Source organism: Mizuhopecten yessoensis, unplaced genomic scaffold, assembly GCF_002113885.1.
Source record: "Mizuhopecten yessoensis strain PY_sf001 unplaced genomic scaffold, ASM211388v2 scaffold4123, whole genome shotgun sequence".
NCBI classification, from domain to species: Eukaryota; Metazoa; Mollusca; class Bivalvia; order Pectinida; family Pectinidae; genus Mizuhopecten; species Mizuhopecten yessoensis.
The window spans coordinates 407,336-431,566 of NW_018405387.1; the positions used below are offsets into that span (position 1 = coordinate 407,336).

The 24,231-nt window shown below is 34.9% G+C and overlaps 1 protein-coding gene across 1 annotated transcript; it reads left to right on the top strand.

Moving 5' to 3' along the window:
- The first annotated feature begins 9,248 nt into the window (after nucleotides 1-9,248).
- Nucleotides 9,249-23,206, top strand: LOC110448669. The gene is made up of 8 exons (XM_021495051.1): nucleotides 9,249-9,405; nucleotides 13,085-13,199; nucleotides 13,672-13,761; nucleotides 14,019-14,051; nucleotides 14,956-15,216; nucleotides 18,702-18,810; nucleotides 20,627-20,772; nucleotides 21,789-23,206. Exons 1-8 carry the CDS (start codon nucleotides 9,385-9,387, stop codon nucleotides 21,860-21,862), a joined length of 849 nt encoding a protein of 282 aa, XP_021350726.1. The 5' UTR covers nucleotides 9,249-9,384; the 3' UTR covers nucleotides 21,863-23,206.
- Nucleotides 23,207-24,231: the final 1,025 nt, after the last annotated feature.

The window sequence follows — 24,231 nt, forward strand, 5'->3', positions numbered from 1 at the left end:
ATACTCCAGGGGTTACACTCACGTACGTTCTCTGCAACCCTGGACTATGTCATGACAAAATTGAAGACTCAGTGTTTGCCACCTTGTTCATTTGATGCACATCAAAATAATCTCGCGGTCGCGTAACGGTAACACTGACTGGCTGTGAAGTCGGGGGTCGCTCCTATGTAATCGTCAAAGGACAGGTATCAGCCTAGCGATTGGTCAGTGTTTTTTATGTACCCGTGACCGATTAGATAACTAGCCTCGTTCCTTCAATGTTGCTATGACATATTCCAGGGATGCAGAGAGCGTAAGTGAGCGTAACCCCCTAGAGTATCGATGATGTCTTTTGTCAAAAAACAAGTGGTTAATGACCACAACCTGGAGGGATTTCAGAAGTGGTTTGGCATAATTGAAAATTGTACATTGTAAATATATATAACCAGTCAATAAACACCACATAAACCTTTAAAATATTCTGTTTGCGTAATTTGGGAAAACGAAATGAAAATTAGAACATTGAAAAGGCAAAAACCTTCGAAAACACTATGGAATAATTCCTAGACTGATAGTAATCGATCTGTTGTGTAAAATTGTCTGACCGATAACTTTTGCTGATTGAACAATAAAAAAAAATCAACAAAGATAATAAGCGTCAAAATGAAACACGTTCCGGAGAATGTTAATTATCATACTTTGCTTTTAGCAAGTAAAAAGTAGATATTGTTATTTAAAAATTGTACAATAGAAGCAAGCGTTAATCATTTCTGATAGTGATCATATTCTCAAATCTTCAAATTGATAACCACTACGATGTAACATGAAGACAAAACAACCTATAGATAGCAGTTCCTATTTTACTTCGACATGAATAAATTCTCTTCAAGATATTACAATATGAACACATTCAAGCCAAACTTAATTAAGAGGTATAAGCACGCTTTGTTTAAGGTTCAGTTGAGGTAGCATTGTTTGTTTACTGTTCAAATTGGCTTATATTGTTTGCTCTGATAGCTTGCGAGCTTTACGTTATCCATCAACACTTGCAGACAAAAACGCTTGACAACCAGAGAACATCATTTCCACATTAGACGGCAGGAGTGATCTCTCTTTCATAGATTGCAATGATTAGCCGCAATCTCTAACCGGGGCTGTCGTCCTTTATATTCACGTAGTGGGTGTAAGGAACGACAACTATGGGAAGAGATTGGAATAACTGCATATATTTTTAGGGCTATGAGAACTTAGTTACCGCTAGGCGATTTTAAATCAGTAGACAGCTTCACGTTCAATTTGTTCGTTATCTTGCGTCAATATATCTACCCATGCTTACTTCTGTTATAATCATGAGCAATAATGACATGCATATTGTTATTCTTATGAGTAAATGAGAGTTTATAAAACATAATTATAAATCAATGTTTCTTAAGTAACGGTTATACCTGATCAGTAAACCTTAAATAGACGTATTTTCGGACAAGAAAAATTGTTACATTCCTTGATAACAAAAACGTACCCTGTTGATATAATTTGTTTTAATGATATCATGAAGTACGTATACATATAACCGTTACTTTAAACAATATTTTATTTGGAGATTAATTCATATACATTTTATATTACCTTTAGTTTTTTAGCAACAATCATAAAACAAATTATTTTAATTTATATTTATCAATCCTGTTGGCCCGGATGTTAGCGCGCCGGTAGTCTTATATAGGAGGAAGTCGGAGTACCAGAAGAAAACCAAGATGGTCGGGCAGGTGACCCCTTTGACTTTTTACGTCCAATTAGAAATGTTATACACAACAAAACATGCAATGAACGTTATTGTCCAGACCCTCTGGCCCTACAAAAAAGTCAACAGTATATATACTGGTCAACATAAATATCAAACTGAGCATAGGAGTGTAGCAAGCTGCGCAGCTAAAATCCAAAATTAGCAGGTGAACGCATTGGATTCTTTAATACGAATTTATTACATATTTACTAATTAACACGGTTTTTTGTATATGCGATACGACAAAATTAATTGCTCTAACCCAAATCAGCCCTCGCCGTATCACACCCCAAACCCGTATCAGCCCCCGCCGTATCACACCCCAAACCCGTATCAGCCCCCGCCGTATCGCACCCCAAAAACCCATACCAGCCCTCTCCGTATCAGCCCGCTAAACCCGTATCACACCCTTTTTGGAATTTTTCGTTTTTCAATATTTCAAATGAAATATAGATCATAAGATAGTAGATCTATCCGTATTTTAGTAGTAAGTATATAATAAACAGAATGAAACATGCCTTTTTCCATATCACACACAGTATCAACCCTCGACAAATATCAGCCCTCGATATATTTGAGTCTCGGTCTGATAATGGGTGTGATATGGGAAAAAAAGGCATGTATTAATCTATATATATATCATGCTGTAAGCCCCATTATTTTGCATACTTTCAGATGAATAACATGAAGACGTAGTGTTAAAACGAAAACGTTTCAGCAAAACAAAGGAGATGTTTATATCCGTGATGCGTTTTTTGACCCAATGATGTTGATGTTGTGCTAATTTTGATATCTTGAAAAGTAAACATAGCAAAAATTACTAGAACTACAGCAAGATTTATTACTTATAATGACATATCGTAAACAACAGGGTTCACTATAAATGAAAAATATACTAAACATGTTGCTGTAGTATACTGATAGCTATTGAGTAGTGTATTAGCGGTCTACAGTGATATACATTACGGTTTTATTACCTTATTGAGTTATGTTGCAAGCGATGTTTTAAGCATGTAGTAAAAATAAATCCCGGCGACAATGATGCTAAGTGATCAAAACAAAAAACTGCGTAATATTCGAATTCTGTGCGTTGTTTTAACTTCATCACTTGATCAGTTCATCATCACAAAAATTAGTTATCAGGATATTTTGTATGTCTGCTCCTTGATTCTCAGTCCAACCTAACCCTTCTCGTTCAGCCTTACCTTGATTCAGGCGTTTATAGAATGCCGTCTTTTAATAACAGCCGGGACACTGCTAGGTTACGTAATGCAAAATCCGAATAAGACGCCTTCATTTGTTCCATTTATATAAAGTCTGCAGGACTTCATTAAGTCGCACGAATCTATAGACTATAAGAAATTCGGACAAGTGTTATTATATAGTTTTCTGTGTTTCCTACGATGAGATATCGGAAATCATGTTGTTCTAATATATGCAGCATTTACCTCAACGTTTACAACAATTATTAAATAAGTTATATAAACTTACATGTACATCAATCTCTTTTGTTGGTCCGGGTTGCAACACGGAAGGAGTCTTACAAATATGGGAAGAAACCGGAATGCCCGAAGAAAACCAACGTGATCGGGCAGGTGACCCCTTTCCCTTTCACGTCCAATCAGGGAATTGTATCCGGCTGTCTTCGTGAAAGGCAAGTGCACTGTCCTCTGAGTCACCCGATCAATCCACGGATTATTCCCGTATTCGTCAGAGGGCAAAGCTTATCATCAAGGTACAATGTAAACTATATTATTACAATTGTAACTTTCATGAATTATTTCTCTGAATTAATTTTTAAGAAGCATTTCAAATAACTTAACGTTTGTGATGCATTTTACAAAAAATACAGTTGTTCAAAATGGTATTATATAATAGTTAGATACTTAAGCATTGAACTGTTTTTGTATGGTATTTATGATCTATTTGAATGACATTGCAAAGCTGTGTCATTCAAATAGATCATAAATACCTTACAAAAACAGTTCAATACTTATATTTCCGTTTTCTCTGCCTCTTATGTTCTATTTTAACTTATTATTTATATTTAAAATCAAAAATGCCCGCCTTATCGACAGTCCACACAATTCCATTCAATAGGTTGAACAGCGTATTGTCGCGAGCTGATTGGCAAACAAAGTAGTACTTTGAATTTTAACAAACACTTCAATTTTATTCCACAATTCAGTATCAACACAATTGCGTATAATATGTCTATAGGGTGATTTAAATTTATCAATAGAACTCTGAGCTGAAAGATAGATTTGAAATTGTTTCGATTTTTCCCCGGAACAAATTACGCGCATGGATAAATACAGTGAACACCGTAACTCCGACCTGCCCTTCACGAGGGAGTTATTTTTGTAAGTTAATTCGAACTTTTCTCTTTGCTCATTTTGTGAAGAATCCAGACGTGAATTTATTTGTTGATTGTATGGGAATCTGACTACAGTCGATAGATTATATAACAACCTCGTTATTTGACATGTCGTCAGAAACTGAGGAAACCGTGGCTTCGAAACGCGTGAAACTGATAGCGTTTGAAGTGAGTGATCTTGTGACGGAGCACAGGGGTTCGTTACAAAAGTCTGAATTGTTTATGTACTGTGACTCATATCAGTAGGTCTGTAACATGTGTGTCAGTAGGTCTATAGATTATGTGTATTTTAGACATTTGTAGCGAACCCCTGTTAATCAGTGCGGTGTAACAGATGATATTTCTGATAAATTGCATGAGCGTTAAAATTGTTTCCATTGCCGGCATTGGTGAATTCAACCGATGTGCATTTTGTACGATATTGCAGACCTTTGTCTTGTTTTTGTTGTAATAAAAGGATTTTTTATTTTATTTTGCACATAAATTTACAATGACATTGTCAAGTCTCAAAATGCCCAGAGATATTTCAGCAGCCGTCATGTTTATTTACATTGGCTATTGTAGTTCCGGTCAGTGTTGTATTAATACGCTAAGAATTGTGTCTCGTGCTGCATGGTAATTAAAGTCCCATCAACGACACATCTTTCAAAGAGGCTATATAGTGACAATGGCATGCAAATGTAAATATAGTGTAATAATAATTAGAACAAAAATAAATAAACACTATAGCAGTCGAACGTTGGACATCTTCTTCCTTCTTCTTCTTCTTCTTCTTCTTCTTCTTTCTTCTTCTTCTTCCTTGTATACTGCAAAGTTTTGGAATGTGCACTACACGTGAGGACAGGTTAAAAAGTTAAAAAAATAAAATAAAATATATAGATAAAAGTTCCTTGATTTTTTTAAAGACGTGAAACTCGGCCTTTAAATCCACTGAGTGTCTCCTCTTCCACTATATCAGGAGGCAAGGCATTCCAATCGCGCACGGTGTTTGGGAAGAAAGATGCCTTCCTTGTGTCAATGCGACTGGCGATCAGTTGGAACGATCGGCTGTGTGTTGTTTGACCTATCCTCCTTGGTGGTAATAACATATCTTTCTTGATGGCTACCAGTTCTCGGTCAATCTTGTACATCATTACCAGCCTGGCTTCCTTCCTTCTCTGTTGTAATGATTTCCAACCTAGCTTTTGGATCATGTCTGTTACATTTGAGGTGTTTCGCCTTCGGTTTGTGACGTATCTCGCGGCTTGACGTTGTACCATTTCGAGTTTGTTCATTTGCACGGTGGATGCAGGATCCCATACAGTGCTTGCATACTCTAACAACGGTCTTACAAGGGAGAAGTACGTCATTTCCTTGATGTTGGTTGCTAATATTCTTATATTTCTTCGTAGGAGGCCCAGTGCCCTGTTGCCTTTCTCCACAATGTTGTTTATATGGACTTTCCATTTCAGGGTGTTGGATATAGTCACTCCAAGGTACTTGGCATCTTATAACTCTTCAAGCTGATGTCCGTGAAGGGTGTATGATGTCTTGATAGGCTGCCTCTTGTTGGTGACTCTAAGGACGTTGCATTTGTCCGGATGAAACTACAAGCTCCAGTTTCTTTCCCAGATGGCAAGTTTGTTCAAGTTGGAGGGTCTTTGCACTATCGACTGATGTGATGGTAAGATAAACAATGGTGTCGTCTGCAAAAAACGAATGGTTGAGTGTAGGTTTCTTTGGAGGTCGTTGATGTAATATAGGAATAAACTTGGCCCGAGTACTGAGCCCTGTGGCACTCCAGATTCAACACTGCCTTTACTCGATGACTCCTCTTCTACAACTACTTCTCGGGCTCTATCACTGAGCCAGTTCTTAATCCATGTGTTGACTTTTCCTCTAATACCGTAGTTGTAAAGTTTGTGGGTCAGCAGGCTGTGGTTGACCTTATCAAACGCCTTGGCAAAGTCCATTATTAATATGTCTGTTTGCTGGCCGTCTTAAAGGTTGGAGGTCAGGTCTTCCACAAGTTCTATAAACTGGGTTTCACAGGATCTACCCTTTCGAAAACCGTGTTGAAGGTCGTAGAAGATGTTGTTTTGTTCTCCATAGGTCATGATGCTGGTGGTGACGATGTGCTCCATTATCTTACTGCACACATAGGTAAGTGAGATCGGACGATAGTTTGCAGCTACACATTTCTGGCCTTTCCTGTAGGTTGGGGTGATGTAAGCTGTTTTCCAATCATCTGGTACTACTCCTGTGGCAAGTGATTTCTTGAGGATAAGATGGAGCAGGGGGCCAATGGCCCCATGGAGTTCCTACAGTAATCTGGGTGATATTATGTATGTCCAGGTTACTTAGTAGCTTGTCGATGCCATTGACAGTGATGTTGATGTTTTCCAGAACTGGACCAGGGGGAATGGAGCCCATGTTATCAGATGCATCAAACTCTTCCTTGGAGATGGTGCCCTTTTTTGAGTAGAGTTTTCCCTCGTGCTTTAGCGATGATATTCCTACTTTTGCCTTTTTTATGTTTGATGTAAGTCCATAAACTTTTCGATCCGGATCTAAACCTGTCATCGTATTTTGGTGTTACAATTTGTTCTATATAAGACCAGTACGTTTGTCTTTGTTTTCTTTGGGTCTCTCTCTTTAAAGCCTTGTACTCGTCCATGATTCTTTGGTCTCCAGCCTTTTTCATTTTCTTGTAAAGGCGAGTCTGGCGTCGAAATAACTGCCGTAGCTCTTTTCCTATCCAAGGGTGTCCGTTCTTCATTTTGGTGGTCTTAGGTGGAACATGTTCCTTGATACCTTTCTGTATTTCGGCATTAAAGCAAGTCGACATGTCATTTGCTGTGTATTTGATGGATTTACACATTTCCTCCAAGGTGGCGGCAAATTTGACGAGGGCTTCCTTAAATGCGTTCCAATTGGCTTAGTTGTACATTGGGATTTTCCTACGTTTCTGCGTTAGTATCGTTGGTCGAACATCAAAGTCCACAAACACAATATCATGATCGGACAGTTCATGTAGGATATCCGTCCTTTGTATCAGGCTAGGGGCGTTGGTAATAATGAGGTCCAGGTGTCGTTTTTCAGGGTTTCCTCTCGTATGACTTGACTGAGGTGGTTTTTGATTATGATATCCTTGAACTTTAGGTGAAGGTTTACGTAGGGATTGTTTGGTTTTATTACCCCTTTTTTCCAATCCCATCCCGGAAAGTTCGGTCTCCTCCGATTAAGATGGTGGCATTGTTCGTGCAAACCCTATTCACAGATTTTTCAAAATCATTTAGGCTGACTTCATCTCCAGCATTCCTTCGATAGTAGGAGCATATAAAGATGGTTCCATGGCCTACGAGATTCATTTTCACCGATATCAGCTCACAGTCGGTATCTAGCTCAGGGGCATGGTCACATTTGTAACGGTCATTTACTTGGATAAGGACGCCACCTCCACCAGTTGTTAACCTATTTTTTTCTGAAGATGTTGTATCCCTCCGGTGCTTTCTCGCTGTTCTGTATATTAGGATCAAGCCACGTTTCTGTCCCCCTGATGATATCCGGTTTTGCACTGTCGATGACATTCGAAAACCTGCACTGTTTTTGTTTGATTGACTGAAAGTTTATATTTAAAGTACGGAGTGGTGCTGATGTTTTTGATGTTTTTGGACGTCGAGTAGGAGTAGATGAATGAAGCGGCTTTATGTGATTACTGGATGGATTTGGACTGTTCATAGGAAATTCAGGTAAGCTGTCATTTACACTGCTGTAATGACGCACGCGTGACGCTCTTTTGACCTATCTTGTTCCAATCTCTCGCTCTTTCAATTTTGCTTTCATGGAACTATTAATGCACAATTGAAAATGAGAGACGAAAACCATGAAAAGGGGAAGTATCTCTAAGCTATTAAAACTCACATTTGATTAGTCTCGTTCAACCAGACTCTTGTTGTCTGCGCAAGCTACGCCAAACAGAGAGTCAGGTCAAACCCAGTGATATCGTTTTGTGAAGTCATAACGAGGCTTACCAGAATTCTGGTAAATTATTTCATTGGTCAAAGGTAGACACACCCTTTTCTACTTTTGAAGTCGGAATTGGAGTGGCGCAAAATTGCATTGAATATTTTAATTCATGAAAAAAACTTACCAGTACATGCATTCCTGAAGTATCCGTGTTTTCACTTTTATCGAGAAAAACTCTAAGAAAATGCTTCAAATCTTAAGAATTATCGATGGATATTTTACAATAGTTCATGAAGCTAACAAGGCTTTTGACACAAGTCAAGCCAGTTTACTTGAGTGAGAACCTGTCACATGTTTTGAATGGTGTACAGAAAAAATCTGACTTGTTTTGCATGCTTTTTTCCAACCTCAGTCAGACTTGTTGGCTTAGTACTCAGTTATGATTTATTCAGTGGAAATATATGGCATTATTCTGGAGATTCGAAACATTTTCTTACATTTTTCTCGATAATAGTGAATAAACGGATAATTCAGGAATGCATGCACAGGAAAAAAAATCATTCATTTCAATATTTTTTGAAATGTTTAAACGGCGTTGACATAACGTCATGAAATGAAAGTAAAACACTGCCCTCCGGTGATGGTATTTTTAAAGTACCGTGTTTGACCAGACTCTTGAATTACAAAATGGTCAAGCGTCTGGTGTGACGAGACTAATAAGTGCTATGCAGTGGATCTCTTCTGCCTAATTATAAAATAGGCTTTGGTACTTTGACCTTCAATGCAAAAATGTTTAGCCGTGTTGCTTGTCTCATGTACGATATGCAACTGCACTAAGATGTACTAGAGACATATAAAACGTACGTACTCAAATAATAGCACTAGTATTTTACTATGTTAGTTATATATTGTCCGATGTTATAAATCAGGTTAACACATGAAAACAATGTTACCTACTAGAATACATTCCAAACATCACTAAATCGAATTGTAATGCTAACAAAGCTTCATTGTTTTTACATCCACGTTATAGATATAAAGAAAAAACCACAAATTTCAAAACAAAACATTGATTTAAAAGTAAACTGACATGCTATAAATCAAATGACAAATTCAAATATAATGTGTTGCTATGTATTGACGCTGATGTATGACCGTCTATACGGACACACAATATGTTAATGGTATTGCTAGGACTACACGTCGTGAATCATTGCTGAGACATTACAGGCTCAAAAACAAACATACGTTTATATCAACCACGACTGGATTTCTACTCTCTGGAACTATCTCGACGATGCCAGGGTGGCAAGGACAGGTATGATGTTTTTTGCTCATAATGTATGTGTTGCTTAGAGTCGTTAACGATATTTCTTATTCGTACGGAGATATGCCAAATGGTCTTTTCTTATCACGTAAAGCTGGCATTATGAGACAGGCATGGGTGTTGTTTTGCCTTAACAGACAGTTTGGACATTGTTTTGTTATACAAGCTTGTATCCATTATAATGTACTACTGGTTCTGAACAAAAGCAAACGTTAGTAACAATAATTAAACATGCTTAACAAATAAGTGATCATACTTTCTGATTAAATGATTTATGACTTAATACTACATCAGTTATTTTGCAGAACTGATATATAATGAACCAGTAATTAATCATATTCTATGAACTGAGTTTGCAGAGTTATACATTTTCTTTTGATATTTAAAACGAGTCAGCTTTACTGCTTGTGTTTCAGTTATAAACACGCTTTGTTAAAAAGACTTTAAAATCAAGATACTCAAAAACACATCTTACTTTATCAGAGGTTTCCCATTCGTTATTACATAATCATAATTTATACCGGGTTTGTCTTCATTTGCAATTCAAACACATAATGAATGTCATGTTAGGGAGATTCATTATTTAATAACATATGTAAATGTTGTTTTAATTAGTGTCATTATAGCCATACGAGAGAGAATAAGAATGTGTTATATGTATAGTCAGTTTAACAGAACGTTATGCATATTTGTATATGCCAGGCTATATATTTGGTTGCATTCTCCAGGTATGACTGTTGTATGAAATATTTCTTTCGCTTAACTAATATATTTTCTTCATTGTGATAGTGCATGTTATATTATATATATACATGTATATCATATATAAAAAGGTAAGATGTTAAATAAGGGATGTAATGCCAGTTATTCCTGGTATCTATATTTTGATGATAATATAATATAAGTGATACAGGTATTGGGACCTAAGCTGATCAAAATTACCTATGTATTAAGAACAATTAAGGTAATTAAGGCATTTGAGAAGGGGTTTTTTTTTCGAAAAGAATTTTGATGACATTTGCATGGAATGTTTCTTTCACTGAATTCTTAACATTTTCTTCATTATGAGAGTGCATGTTATATCATATATAAATAGGTAAGATGTTTAACAAGGGATTTAATTCCAGTTATTTCTGGTATTGATATTTTGAATGAAATATTTTAAGTGATATATGTATTGGCACCTAAGTTTAGCAAAATTGTCTATGCATTAAGAACAATTAAGGTAAGCAGTACAGGTGTTTTTTCTTTAGTATTTAAAGATATTGAGATAATTGTTACATACAGAGTTAAAGAATCGGTGAATTACCAGAATAAAATTATTAATATACTAGCGCTAAATTGCAAAATGGATGGTTTAAATGATTTGTTCTTCCATTTTCTATTTTTTTTTTTTTTAAAGTTGAGCGCAGTATGTTAACCGAGGATTCACAATGGCAATGTACATTGTCATGTATATGGATGGGTAGTCAATCAATAATGTCATTTGTATTTAAGTTGAAAGTCTAATTTTAAAGACATCATACTATTGATATTTGTAATTTTAGAATAAATGGACTACCTTATTGTTTTACAAACAATCAATACACTTTCAACCTATCTGATTACGTACGAACCAAAGTGAAGGATTAATTGTAAAAAAGGACTTTGTTTACTTTAGTAGTCCACATCAATATCTAAAAATAGTTCTGTTTAGATTCAGAGGCTAATTACGAACTATAAACATCAAACAAGCCTACATATCTGTCAAACAATAGTAATAAATGCATATGAAATATGATTGATGTGTTTCAATATTATTTCAAATGAAAATCGACCAGAGCCGTGCTTAGTAAAGCATGTTCGTTTCCTTATCGATAAAATAGATATAATATAAATACATAAGTGCATAATTTACTTCCACGTTTATTTTCATGCATAAAGAAGCATCTTCAATTACATTACATATACGTGTGTGCAGTGTACCTTAAATTACATTACATAAACGTGTGTGCAGTGTACCTTAAATTACATAACATGTCACTACAGTTTATGTATTTTAATTGTTAGTGTTAGTTAAGTTTAATGTGTATAATTATATGTGTAAAATGGTTAGTGTATCTAAAACACTCATTACAAATGTGTTTAACGTACTTCTTTTTATCTAAAAAAAAAATATTTTTGGATGTTCCTTTCTTGGCTATAAAGCAAAGTTACATGTAATAAATAGTGGGCGGACGTGTTTACCACACACTTTTCTTTGTTGCTCAACTCACCTGCCTAAGTGAAGTCCTTGGTATCAGTTTGTCTGTTTTGGATATTGTTCGTAGTATATGTGACTTTCACAAAAGGAACAGTTTGAAATACGGACCCATAACACGCGGATCATTAATAGAACATCAGGCGCACATCGTAGAAAGACAAAGCAGCAGTATTGTGCAGTGTGATACATCTCCAGCAAACACGCAGGCATACACACATAGGGAGATATTAGCCAGGTGCCATAGGACTAGGTGTTAGCGCCTGAAAAGGCAGCATCTGCGAATTCCTCAAATTATATGGATTAATGCATATGCTAATTGTATATTATTTATTATATCATATTTTTGACACACTGTATATATTACTAAATTTTAAAAGTGCCTTCACATGTGTGTATCTTCTTTTTATTTTTAAAGGGAATTATTATGTCAGAGTCGTTTGAGTAAGGCTTTATCCATACCCTCTTAATTTATTAAATTAATATGCCATGATGAGGTGCACTTTTCTATATATTATTATTTCGTCCATGTATGTATCTTGCGCTCCTCATCGGTTCCTTTCATTTGTATCCCATCTTTGTTGTTACATATAAACAGAAGTAAATGTACTTCCGATCTATGTATTATCCAACATAACTAATAATTTGATAATACAAATTGTGAACTTGTAGTGTCACACCTTTGTATCTGTCATTTCTTTTTAATTTTCTCTTGTTTTTTGTGCAGTAGTAAATATGTTACCTGACTGACACAAATATATGTCTTTCGACCATTGAGATGAGATGGAGGCTGTAAAAAAATATGATAATAAATGAATTATGTGATAAACAATGTTATGATGATTCTGATGTTTACGAGGGCAAAATGATTAGAGTTTTAATTTCTCTAAAATATAAATGATTTAGAACATCATATGCTAATAGCATTAACATAATTTTTACCAATATAAAAACTTTATCGATAATGCAAAGCATATGAACAATGGCTCTGATAATAGATATAAAACCTTACCAATGTTGTCACATTAAACATTTGTAATAGGACGAGGAATAGTGATAAAGATAGTGCCGTCGCTGGGGCTCGAACCCTCGACCTTTAGCTCTCCAGCTAAAGGGAAATACCCTACAGATGACGCTTGCAAGGCAACCTAATCAATGTACTTCTTTTACACACTTTTTTTCTTACACCAACCCAGGCTCTTTGACTCCCCGTCAAGAGTTCTCCTACCTTGAACGGGGAGGGCCAACGGCACCAGTTTGTAATAGGACGAGGAATAGTGATAAAGATAGTGCCATCGCTGGGGTTCGAACCTTCTACCCTTGGCTCTGCAGCCCGATGCTCTACCGCTGAGCTAAAGGGAAATTCTGACGCGTGTAAGGCAACCTAATCAATGCTTTCCTTTTACACATTTACATCTTTTTGTGTTGCAGGACAACGTCCTAAACGTCCGAAATTTAGAAGGGAAATCGACCACGACACAATTGTATCTCCCTACAGATGAGATTGATCGAGCCAAATCGTATACCATTCAACAAGGGCAACCAGGTACATTTTCTAGTGTTATGTTATTTATTTCATTCCTAAAATCAAGGTGAAGTTAAAACCTTCGGTGTTTTTGAGTACAATGTATGGTATCTATGGAAAATGATTTTCTCTAAACGAAGTAAACTGTTTTGCCTTTTCGGCATTATCCTCAAACACTTAGATTCAGAAAAAGAGACCTTTTAAAATATCAAAGTTTAAATTTTAACCACAAATAGTGTACTATCAAACGCTTCAAGACCGATTGATCCCTTTATCAAGCTATTAGTAGATTGCATTGACAAAGGGACCAGTCGGTCTTGAAACGTTTGCGACACGTTTGATACGTACATCGTTTGTGTAACAAAGTTGTTGAAAAGATCATTAAGAATGCTCTCTATGAAAAATTTGTATATGCAATACATTAATAGTTCGATCAGGTTAAACAAGCAAATTAATTTATGTAATTGTTTTTCTATTTATTGTTTCTTTTCAGAACCAACAAAAACCTGTAAATGTGGAAAATGTGTTATTTTTATTATCTTTCTCCTTGTCATCGGAATAGCTGTTGGGATCTACTTTGCTGGTAAATAAATAGGAATTTTTACTTCAATCAAAAATGATATTGTTACTGAAATAAGTTGATTTTTTTTTATATATAATTTAATATTTTGTTAAAAGGCGTTTTATCACGTTACTACATTCTTTATGGCGTGACTGGTGTAAGGCGTGGTAGTGGGTTTTACTATTTCAATAATATGACCTTCACAATAGGGTAAACTATATTTGTATAGTTATTAATTATTCATAATTTATATAACGGTTGTCTCTCTATTTTTGTAGTGATGTCATCTGGAAAGGATGGACAGCAAACTGGTGAGATAAAAAATAGGTGTCATTGTTTCATATAAGTACTAAATAGGCATGATATTTCAGTGAGATAGCACTAAAAAGTCGCCATCAGATCCGCGCTATTACATGGAGGCAAATACACCACTATACCCTGCCTCGTGCACACACACACATATATACACACACGAAAGCACGCATACACAACACACAAGGAGGCACGTCCTTAAATCACCTTAGCTGTTGATAGGACGTTTAACAAAAACCAAAAAACAACCAAACTCATAGCCATTGTTAATTTTCACCACTCGTGAAAAAATAAATTTATAAGCAAAAATGGATAGGTAGGCATTTCATGTTACCCCACACACGAGCTACTTCCTTCACCTGATGTGTTTGACCAGGTTTTTGTAAATGTAATAGAGACATAACGTAACGATGTTATGTGCTTGCTTCTTTGATGGTGATGCCATGATACATGGCAATTGTACGTTTTCCTGATTGTTAACAGGAAGCATGCATTTCCAAATGAAATATGTATTGTTCAAGATACAATATGACCTTAAAAAATAAATAATTCATGTAACTATTACTGGAACTAAAAATCAATAAAACTAGGGCAAAAAAAATGTAAAAAAGGAAAAATAACGTGGAGATCCTTTACAAAGTATACAAAAGGACCAGATGTAACGGAAGGGTAAGCGTCTTCTGTGCCACCTAAATGTACCATAAGTGAAGATATGCTTGTATTTATATTCAAAGTGGTTTATTTAAAATTACTTTAAATCTGGCTATTTTACCTGGACCATGGCTGGTATTTAAATTTTGCATTATGTAACATATGTAAGTTTACGATGATTAAACTGAAAATTTATCGAAACAAAGTTTTGTTTACTCCATGTGTTTAACTAATCATCTACATTTTTTTCAGTGAACAAAAGCAACATTAACTTAAATCTATCAAATGATACACTTACGGACGACGATAAGTCATCTGACGACCTAAATATGAAATCTACAACAACGAAGGATGTCCCGTCTACTACCGAAGCTATACCTACGGGCTTTTTAGACGTTATTTCAACAGCTGACGATTCTGAATTATTACCAATCCCTACCATTACTGGTCAAGATATCATTCTGCGAAACGTCGGTAACATTGGCCAAAACAACACTGGTGCTCCACTTTTTTGTAAGTAAACCCCATTCAATAGTAGTTAAGCCTATTTTTGGATTTCCATCTTTTGACTCCAAGCATCATCAATGATTCCTAGAAGGACGAAACAGCTGTGTGGTGAAGTGTAATTCACTGTTACTAAAGTTTAAAAGTGCATTATGGTCTCCGTCGTTCCTCATCCGTACATAAATCTTTTCGTATCTACAACACAAATCCAACATCCCAGTTTGAGTATAAATTGGTCTGGGGTGGATGTTGCGGTATCTGTGCTGTAGCATTCAAGTGAGGTGGCACTATAAATGATACCGTTGGAAACACGGTTCCACTACAAACAGAACACATTACATCTGCAGCACACACACAGGCATACACACATAGGGAGATATTAGCCAGGTGGCATAGGACTAGTAGTTAGCGCCTGATAAGAAAGCTCCTGCGAATTCCTCAATTGTTTTGATCAATGTATATGATAATTGTATTCAATGTATACCAATGCATATACAGCAGTGTTTCGAATACATTTTCATACTATATACGTTACTAATTTTCAAAAGTGCAATAACCTCTGTGTGTGTAACGTTCATCCTTAAATACAATATACACAAACGGTTCTTTAGTGCGATGTACGAGCAACAAACTAACAAACTACGGAGGCTCTGAAGAGCTATCATTATGCAAATAGATGGTGATGATAAGAATTCCAAATAGTTAGACAAATCAAAAACACTTTTATGTAATGTTATGTAATTAACGAAAAATACTAAAGCACCTATACATCCTATACCTACTGAAATGGCGAACATTTTGATAGGGAAAGTAAACAAATCTAAATGCCTAGCAATGTCATGCTTATAAAAGCTTATTTAGAAAGCAATGTCCCAGGAGGCCAAGTGATTGGGAGTTTCCTATCTGCAGTCTCCCAGATGTGAGAACAAAAACAAATTTGGACTCCGTACAATTAGATACAAATCGCAACGTTCAAAATATCCCAGACTGAAGCACTAATACATCTGTACTTTAATACTAATATCTTCTTCACAGTAGCGCTCTTACCAGCATTATTATATACATATGGAGAAGTTGCATACCATGGGTCCAGTGTTTGGGTCAGCCCCACAAACATAGAATAAAAGTCTGTGTCAATTTTAAACTCTTGTTAACACTCTGGCCGCTTCATACCAAAATTACCATTGTTAGTAGGCATGGCGCATGAGTTTTCTTCCTTAAACTTAGCAGATCTTTGATATACTCCATAGAAAAAAGAAAAAAACTTATTTTCCCATGAGTTTATCATAAATAATTTATTATTTGTAAAATCTTTTTTTTTTTTGGTATAAAAAAATATATTGTGATATCGTATATTTCATGGGGTCCAACTTTCGTGGTTTTCTAAAATCATTGTGTTGGTTCTCTCATAAGGAGAACAACTTCATGTCATGTGTCATTATGAAACTATGAATTCAGAGATGAAGATTACCAAAGAAATCTACGTAGATAAAAAAAACCAACGAAAATTAGTGATTTCACAGTAACCGATTTTTCAGAAGACAAGATAAAAACATAAACAGGGCGTTAGAGAGGGAGTAAGGTACAGCATTTCACCTTTTAAGTGTTAAATAAAAATAAAATATTTATTTCTTTAATACGTAACATTTTTTATTGTGTCATGACAAAAAGAAAACACATACAAAAGGAATCGGCAATACATACGAATTCCTCAAAGTAAGCTCTTATAAACAGTATAGCATGCCCCTCTTTTCGTTTGCAATTTCAGTTACCGCCAATATATTTCACGTCCCATTTTTCTAGTTTTTCTTTAGAATTCTTTGATAGGTTTCCCTTGATTTATCGCCAAACCCCTCTTTAACGCCAAAATATGTCTGGACAAATGGTGACTGTATAACGATGTTTTACTGAATATCTTACCAAGTTGCATGTTGATATCATAATATAATGGCGTCTTTTATGACAAACTACACATTTATATTGATTAATTCATAGAATAGGGAAAATGACATTTACGATTTACAAAGCATGTGGTCCTGATATTTAGATATAGCCTTCTCATATAATGAATTTCAAATCAAAGTAACACAAATAGGAGTTGCTTCCCATCTACCAAATGTAAGACAACTTTTGCCAATGATGTGATTCGGTGCTTTTAGTATAAAATGTTTTATTTGGGTGCTCTTTTTAATTATTATAATATTAATCAATATATAGAAAAACATTGTTTGTAATTTGATTCAATGCTAAATGGGTTTATATATCTATAAACATCCGGATCCAAATAATTATGACATTCAATCATTTTTCTACAGATGAAAGTGATTTATGAGACTTGTTTATAAGATTTGTGTGGACTTAAAAAAGTCTACAACTAGAACACTGACAGGTCAGTAAGGGCCCCGTCTTGTGGCAATATATCCCCCATAATCATCAAGAAGCAATCTGCTCATATAGCTGAGCTTGACGTTTGATATTTGGACTTCAAAAAGAATCGCAAGGAATCAAAATATACATTTTACATGTACTATGATGCGAGTCTCGTTTCCTTCCACCTCCATATTTGCTGGGCTAACAGAAATGTAAATACCGGTGCAATACTTATTTGTTAGCTTTGAATTGTTTTATTTCACATTTCACCTTATCTACCTCCTCCATCAAGTGCCAGGGTCAAAGTCAGAGATCCACTTTGTCTTTGACCTTTGGACCCAAATGACCTTGACCATTAACCCAGCGACACTGATCTTTGGTCATTTGACTTATTCTTTAATTCCGACCAACTTTGCTTCTTAATATCATAACAAAATGTTCATCAGTGAAAAATACAAACTTGACCTTGACCCTTTGGACCTCGTAACCTGGACCTAAGGTCAGTTGACTCTGTGTTAGGTTCTGAACAACATTGCTTCATAATGTCATAACAAAATGTTCATCATGGAAAAGGTACAAAATTTAACCTTCATCTTTGACCAAGTGACCTTGACCTTTGGTCAATTGACTCCTTGTTAAATTATGAGCTACATTGCTTCAAAGTGTCATAGCGAAATGTTCACCAGTGAAAAGATACAAAATTAAACTGTGACCTTTGACCCAATGACCTTGACTTTTGGTCAGTTGACTCCTTGTTTAATTCTGATCAACTTTGCTTCATAATGTCATAACAAAATGTTCATCACTGAAAAGATGTAAAATTTGACCTTGACCTTTGGACCTAATGACCTTGACCTTTGACCTTGACTTTTAACCGCAATGTGTATTTTTGTGAGCTATACATCTTGACCAAGTTTCATGTACATCAGTCAATAAATAGCAAAGTTATCAGCCAGGAACAAAATTTGTGGACAGACAGACAGACAGAGTGATTACTATAGGGCACCCGTATCTCCGATACGGGGCCCTAATGAGTTATATTTGTTCTATTGCTACAGTGTATAATTATTTTTATATTTTGTTTTTAGTTCCAAATTGTTGTTTACTATTTTTTTTTATTTTAGCGACTGATCCACTGTGCAGAAATCAAGACAATGCAGCGATGTTCGTGCTCAGCTGTTTCAATCGACAGCAGTTTGAGGAATTTCCTGATAATGACACCGTGAAATGCTTGTACGTTTTATTTTATTTAACAATTGAGTCAAACACATACATCATGTATTAACAAAACAACACTAGTCTGTGTTTAAAGTTTATATTATCTTCTAGAAATGTTACTCTAGTTTTAATGGATTTGTCAAGTATACAGTTGCATATTGTATAACAATTTCTGTCAATATATCATTTTAATAGGATCAATTAAAATTTAAAAAGCTGTCTTAATATATATTTTAATAGGATCAATTAAAAATTATAAAAAAAATTCATATAAATATTTGAATGAAATGACTGAAACAAAAACATAAACGATAAAGAGACAAAATACTTCACACAGCAAAAAGAAGCCCAAAAGGCGGAAAAAGTCGTTAAAATACAATTTGTATGGTCACACTAACAGTTACATTTAATAAGTGCTCGTCATGCTAAAACCTTCACATACATGTGAAAGGAAATAGACGACAGTGGCAACGACGCCGCCGGATTTAGAAACAGCACAAGCTCTTCTGTTCCGTACGGGCGAACTAAAAAACGGAATTTGAAACTTTCCAAAAACGTTTTGTATGTTACTCTTTAAATAGCAATGTACGATGAATTACTGTTATAACATAGTATAACTTTACTGTTTGCATACCTATATACATGTACCTGGAAAACTGCCACTTAATGATTAATTTGATACAGTTGAATACATTACTCGAAACCTCACATGGTATTGCTGATTAACTTATCTAACCGCAACATAAATTACAGAAAATTGACCCCATACTTTTTAAAATAAGTCTGTCATGTCAGAATGACAGAATGACAAAAATGAATTACACTGTAGTATATAGCTGTTTTGTCCTACTATGCCTCATCGATGATGATATGGGCCAAAGCGTCGGAAATGCAAATTGGTATCAACTACTGTTGTAACAGAAGGGGAAGTGCATACTGTAAAATCATAATTTTTCGTGGGACATTCAAGTTCGTTTATTTTGTGGATAACAAAATTCCACAAAATTAAATCCACACGAAAAAACTTGGTATGATATAGATAGGGGAAACTAAGAAATCAGTGAAATATAATGCCCATGAAACAGACTAGTATATGAAAACCACGAAATTTTAACCCCACGAAAATAAATGATTCTAAAGTAGAACCCCTGAATTTATGAATTTTAAAAATTTAGAGTGAAGTACTGTTTAATTTCAAATAGTTAATAAAGTATGCATATTACATGTATGAATCGTTGCACTACTTAAAAGAGATAACCGTAGCCATCAAGGCTATATAACCCCTCTCCCTGTAGGTACATCTCAAACAATAGCAGAAAATAAACTATGAATATTTATATAAATTGTTTGGAACATAAGAAATAGATATATTTCAACGACGATAGGCGACACCATGTATGTATGTATGTATGTATGTATGTATGTATGTATGTATGTATGTATGTATGTATGTATGTATGTATGTATGTATGTATGTGTGTGTGTGTGTGTGTGTGTGTGTGTGTGTGTGTATGGTGTGCATACATGTACATACATACATACGCACGCACGCACGCACGCACGCATGCACACACATCTCTGAACACAATCATGAATAGCAGAATTAAGATATTGACTAGGTTAACTTCTTTCTTTAATCAATATATTAGCATTAAACATTACATGTTCATAAACGTTTTTGACTATTATCTTTCTCTAATCCCACCACCGAAAGTTTTAGCAAAGCACCTTACATGACCGCAACACATATTACTACACCACAATTATATAACTCCTACCACGTGATTAGACAAGTTATGTTTTATAATAATTCTCATCCACCTGTCTACAGTTACTTGAGACAGGTGGGACATTGCTTGGAACTATTGGTGGAGGAGCGGTACCGCGTGACCTGTAACGAGCTGGACCAACTCTACGTATTCAAGTCTAGTGCTGACCTCATCAAGAAGGCAGTTAACTTTGACGTTATTGTGCAATGTAAGTAACGTTTATACTTCAGAGTTGCATCTTGCCACCTATTTGATTTTTTTTAATTATAAATAGAGGTTGTTTATTGCTGGTAATGTAGCGAGTAAATGTTCTTATACAAATGTTATCTGTTAACGGCTAACACTTAGAATGCGAAAATATATACGCTACCAAAGGAATAAGACTTTGTATATTAACAATTTCTAAAATTCATATCATATTTCAGTTATGATTCATACAAATATTAAATACAGGCAAGATAAAGTATCATCACGTTTGAAAAAGTACTTCGATTCAGCCAATGAGTGGTACAGGAACTCAAGAATTACATAATTTACATAAAGGGTTATGATACACATATAACTAACTTCTCTTTAAGATCCCCTTACCAATGCCGGCATGGCCATATTTTTGATAGATAATTTCTGAAGCGAATACCATACTTTCGATTGCGTTATGGGAAAAGAATATTAAAGATTAAATAAACCATGCTATAATCAACATCAGTGTTCCACGTGTAAAACTACAGCCGGTATAGACCGGAATCCTATCCTTAGACATTAGATTGTTATACTATCACTCTAACCGAAAGGCCTTACACTGTGGACTGGAGCTGTAAGCGAACGTTTCTGCTAAGCGCTGCTAAACGTTCGGATGCATGGGATACATGGTCAGAGAAATAAATTCAAACATACAGGGCATGGTCTAATTTGTTTATATGTTACCAGCAGGCTGAGAAATAAGCACAAGCCTATTAATTAACGTGTCTGATTATTTTTAATTAGCTCTTATTGGCGATTTGCCGAGCTTTTAATCTACAACTGTATAAGAATTTGAAGATAAGCCATTGAAAGCCTACCCACAGCACGATCAACCTCAAAATGATACTAGAACGGATGATAACCTTTTACCCTATGTAAATAGCTTCCTTATTGGTCATTTTTCATTTTTATTGATTTCCTTATCGTGCATAATTAGCGAAACATATATTCGTGTTTTATATTATGATCCCTCTCCCTTCACAGGTCCGGAATGGTGGGATTACTACAATGATGCACTTAATAACACAACGGATACCGTCAATCACAATTTATCATGATATGGACTTGTCTGTGACAGCACGACTAAAACTTGGAAAGATATCCGTCCCGCGAGCTACAGTTAAACTTTCTCAAACGAAGAATCAATTACTTCCAAACCGAAATTTCGATCATCAAAATCATCGAAATGCTTTTATATTGTATTCCTTTCAGAGGCGATAGACACGTATTTTATTAATTTTTACTACTATTTTAGAATTATTAGAAGAATTAACGTTATTGAGTACAATTAATTTAATGTTGTGAGTGTATAAAGTGTGGAATACTAAATGTGTGAGTGTAAAGGATTAAGTGTCGTAAAGTGTGTTATGGTGTTATATAGTGGGTTAGAAAGTAATACATAACATTAATGATAAAAAGTCGGAAGCCTTTTCCATTAATTTTATGTAACTTTCTGGGAAGATAACCTCAAAACATGTGATACACTCACAACAGTTCATTGATTCAACTCTATCATGTCAAGACATTTCATAAATGTTTCACATACGCGTTTTACTAATTATCGAAATTATTTTCACATTTTGCGAATGTTCCATGGCAGGTACTAAAACGTACCTGATGTACGTAAGTGTTATCATCTCCATATATGACCTTTATATTCCAGTGTTTAACGCATTTTGAATCTTAAGTAGTTGTATAGATATCATTCTTCAAAATTTGTCGTTATTTACTGTAAAAGTTTTAGGGTTTTTTCAGTCTCTGATTTTGCGAATTTGCTAAAGTGGTCAGTTTCGGGGCATTTATTGTTCGCGGATTTCAGAATTAGTAGTCACAGCAAAAAGTGCTGCACTATGTATTGATTAGTTTGCTATTTATATTCCGGGACGTATTTTATCTCGATATTAAGAACCTCGCTAAAAAAAACTGTACAATATGTCTAGCTTTAATTTGACACAAGTATATTAACATTGCAATACACATCTGGTATAATAATGGCAATCAACAAACATCTACGGCGTTAACTTACATGATTGGAACATCAGAGAATAATTCCACTCACATGCAATTGTTATGTGACGATCCACGGCGTCTGACTAATCAGAACTGTTGTTACATCACGGAAGAGATGTTTACTAAGTGTTTATATTTTTATTTCATTGTACTATACCCTGCACGTCTGTAGGGACGTTTCCATGATATATGGTTTATGATAAATCTAGTAACGATCATATGTATCAGGACATCACCTTAAACAAGAAAACTACAATTTACCATTTATTTCTTATTGCTGACATAATTGCCACTCAACAAGCAGCCGTCTGCTGTCTTTTAATTCATTACATACTTACTAATAAATACGTTTTTTATGTATATGCGATACGACACAATTGCTCTAACCCATATCAGCGCTATCCGTATCACACCCCAAAACCCGTATCATCCCCCGCCGTATCACACCCAAAAACCCGTATCAGCCCGTAAAACCCGTATCACGCCCTTTTGGATATTTTTTTCGTTTTTCAATATTTCAAAAGAAAAATAGATCATAAGGTAGTAACTTTTATTAGTAAGTATGTAATAAGACAATATATTTATTTATGTTTAAAAAAAGTAAATTGTCTAAAATAACACAACAAAAATACTTCTCGTGCTGATATTGCAGTCTCGGGTTGATACTCGGTGTGATATGGAAAAAGACATGTATTATTCTCTATGTAATGCTACATATTTTTTTGTTTTCTAGTTCACTTTGCTGTGATCTTTGCTTCTTAATTTAATCCTTTCTTGAACATGATTACGTTTCATGACCATTCCTGTTAATTTCTTTACCTTACCAAACTTTTCATTTAATAATCATGGAAGTTTCTTTTCGTGACAACGATACTCGAAAATCAAAACTGTTTATACGATAATCAAAGATGTTTATCCGGCACTCTGATAAAACGACTTGGACACTCCAAATCGTTGACATGAACATAAAGTAATGTTTATTCGAAAAACAATCTTTGTAAATGTTTTTACTCTGTCTTATACTTTTGTCTTTTTCTGTTCTGTTGGCTTTTGTTGAAAGCGTTTAAAGCTCGCTAATTTAGAATCCTAGTAGCTTAGTCAAATAATAAATTACTTACATACGTGTGCTATTTGTTTAAACAGGATCGCAGTTTACGCCTTTTAAAAACTTTAAGTTTATTTAATTTGGAGTAAAAACAAATCCTTTTCAATCTCAATTGTAGATATATACAAATGTAAAATGTAACCATTTCAAAAATAAGGTCTTTTACATAGAGTATTATCGGAATGACAGGGAGCTGTTTTATTAAATCCTTGTCAGTTATAAGATAAGTAAATATATTTGTGTCTATCATAAAGATAATATGTTAAACATGTGTGTATATTGATGAAAGGGAATTAAACCATCACACAAAAA

What these genes read in the sequence shown, in the direction of transcription:
- LOC110448669 (XM_021495051.1), top strand. Translation starts at nt 9,385, where the DNA reads ATGCCAGGGTGGCAAGGACAG. An exon ending in CATTCAACAAGGGCAACCAG is followed by an intron (nt 13,200 to 13,671) that starts GTACATTTTCTA and finishes GTTTCTTTTCAG; the next exon opens with AACCAACAAAAACCTGTAAA. An exon ending in CTTTGACGTTATTGTGCAAT is followed by an intron (nt 20,773 to 21,788) that starts GTAAGTAACGTT and finishes CTCCCTTCACAG; the next exon opens with GTCCGGAATGGTGGGATTAC.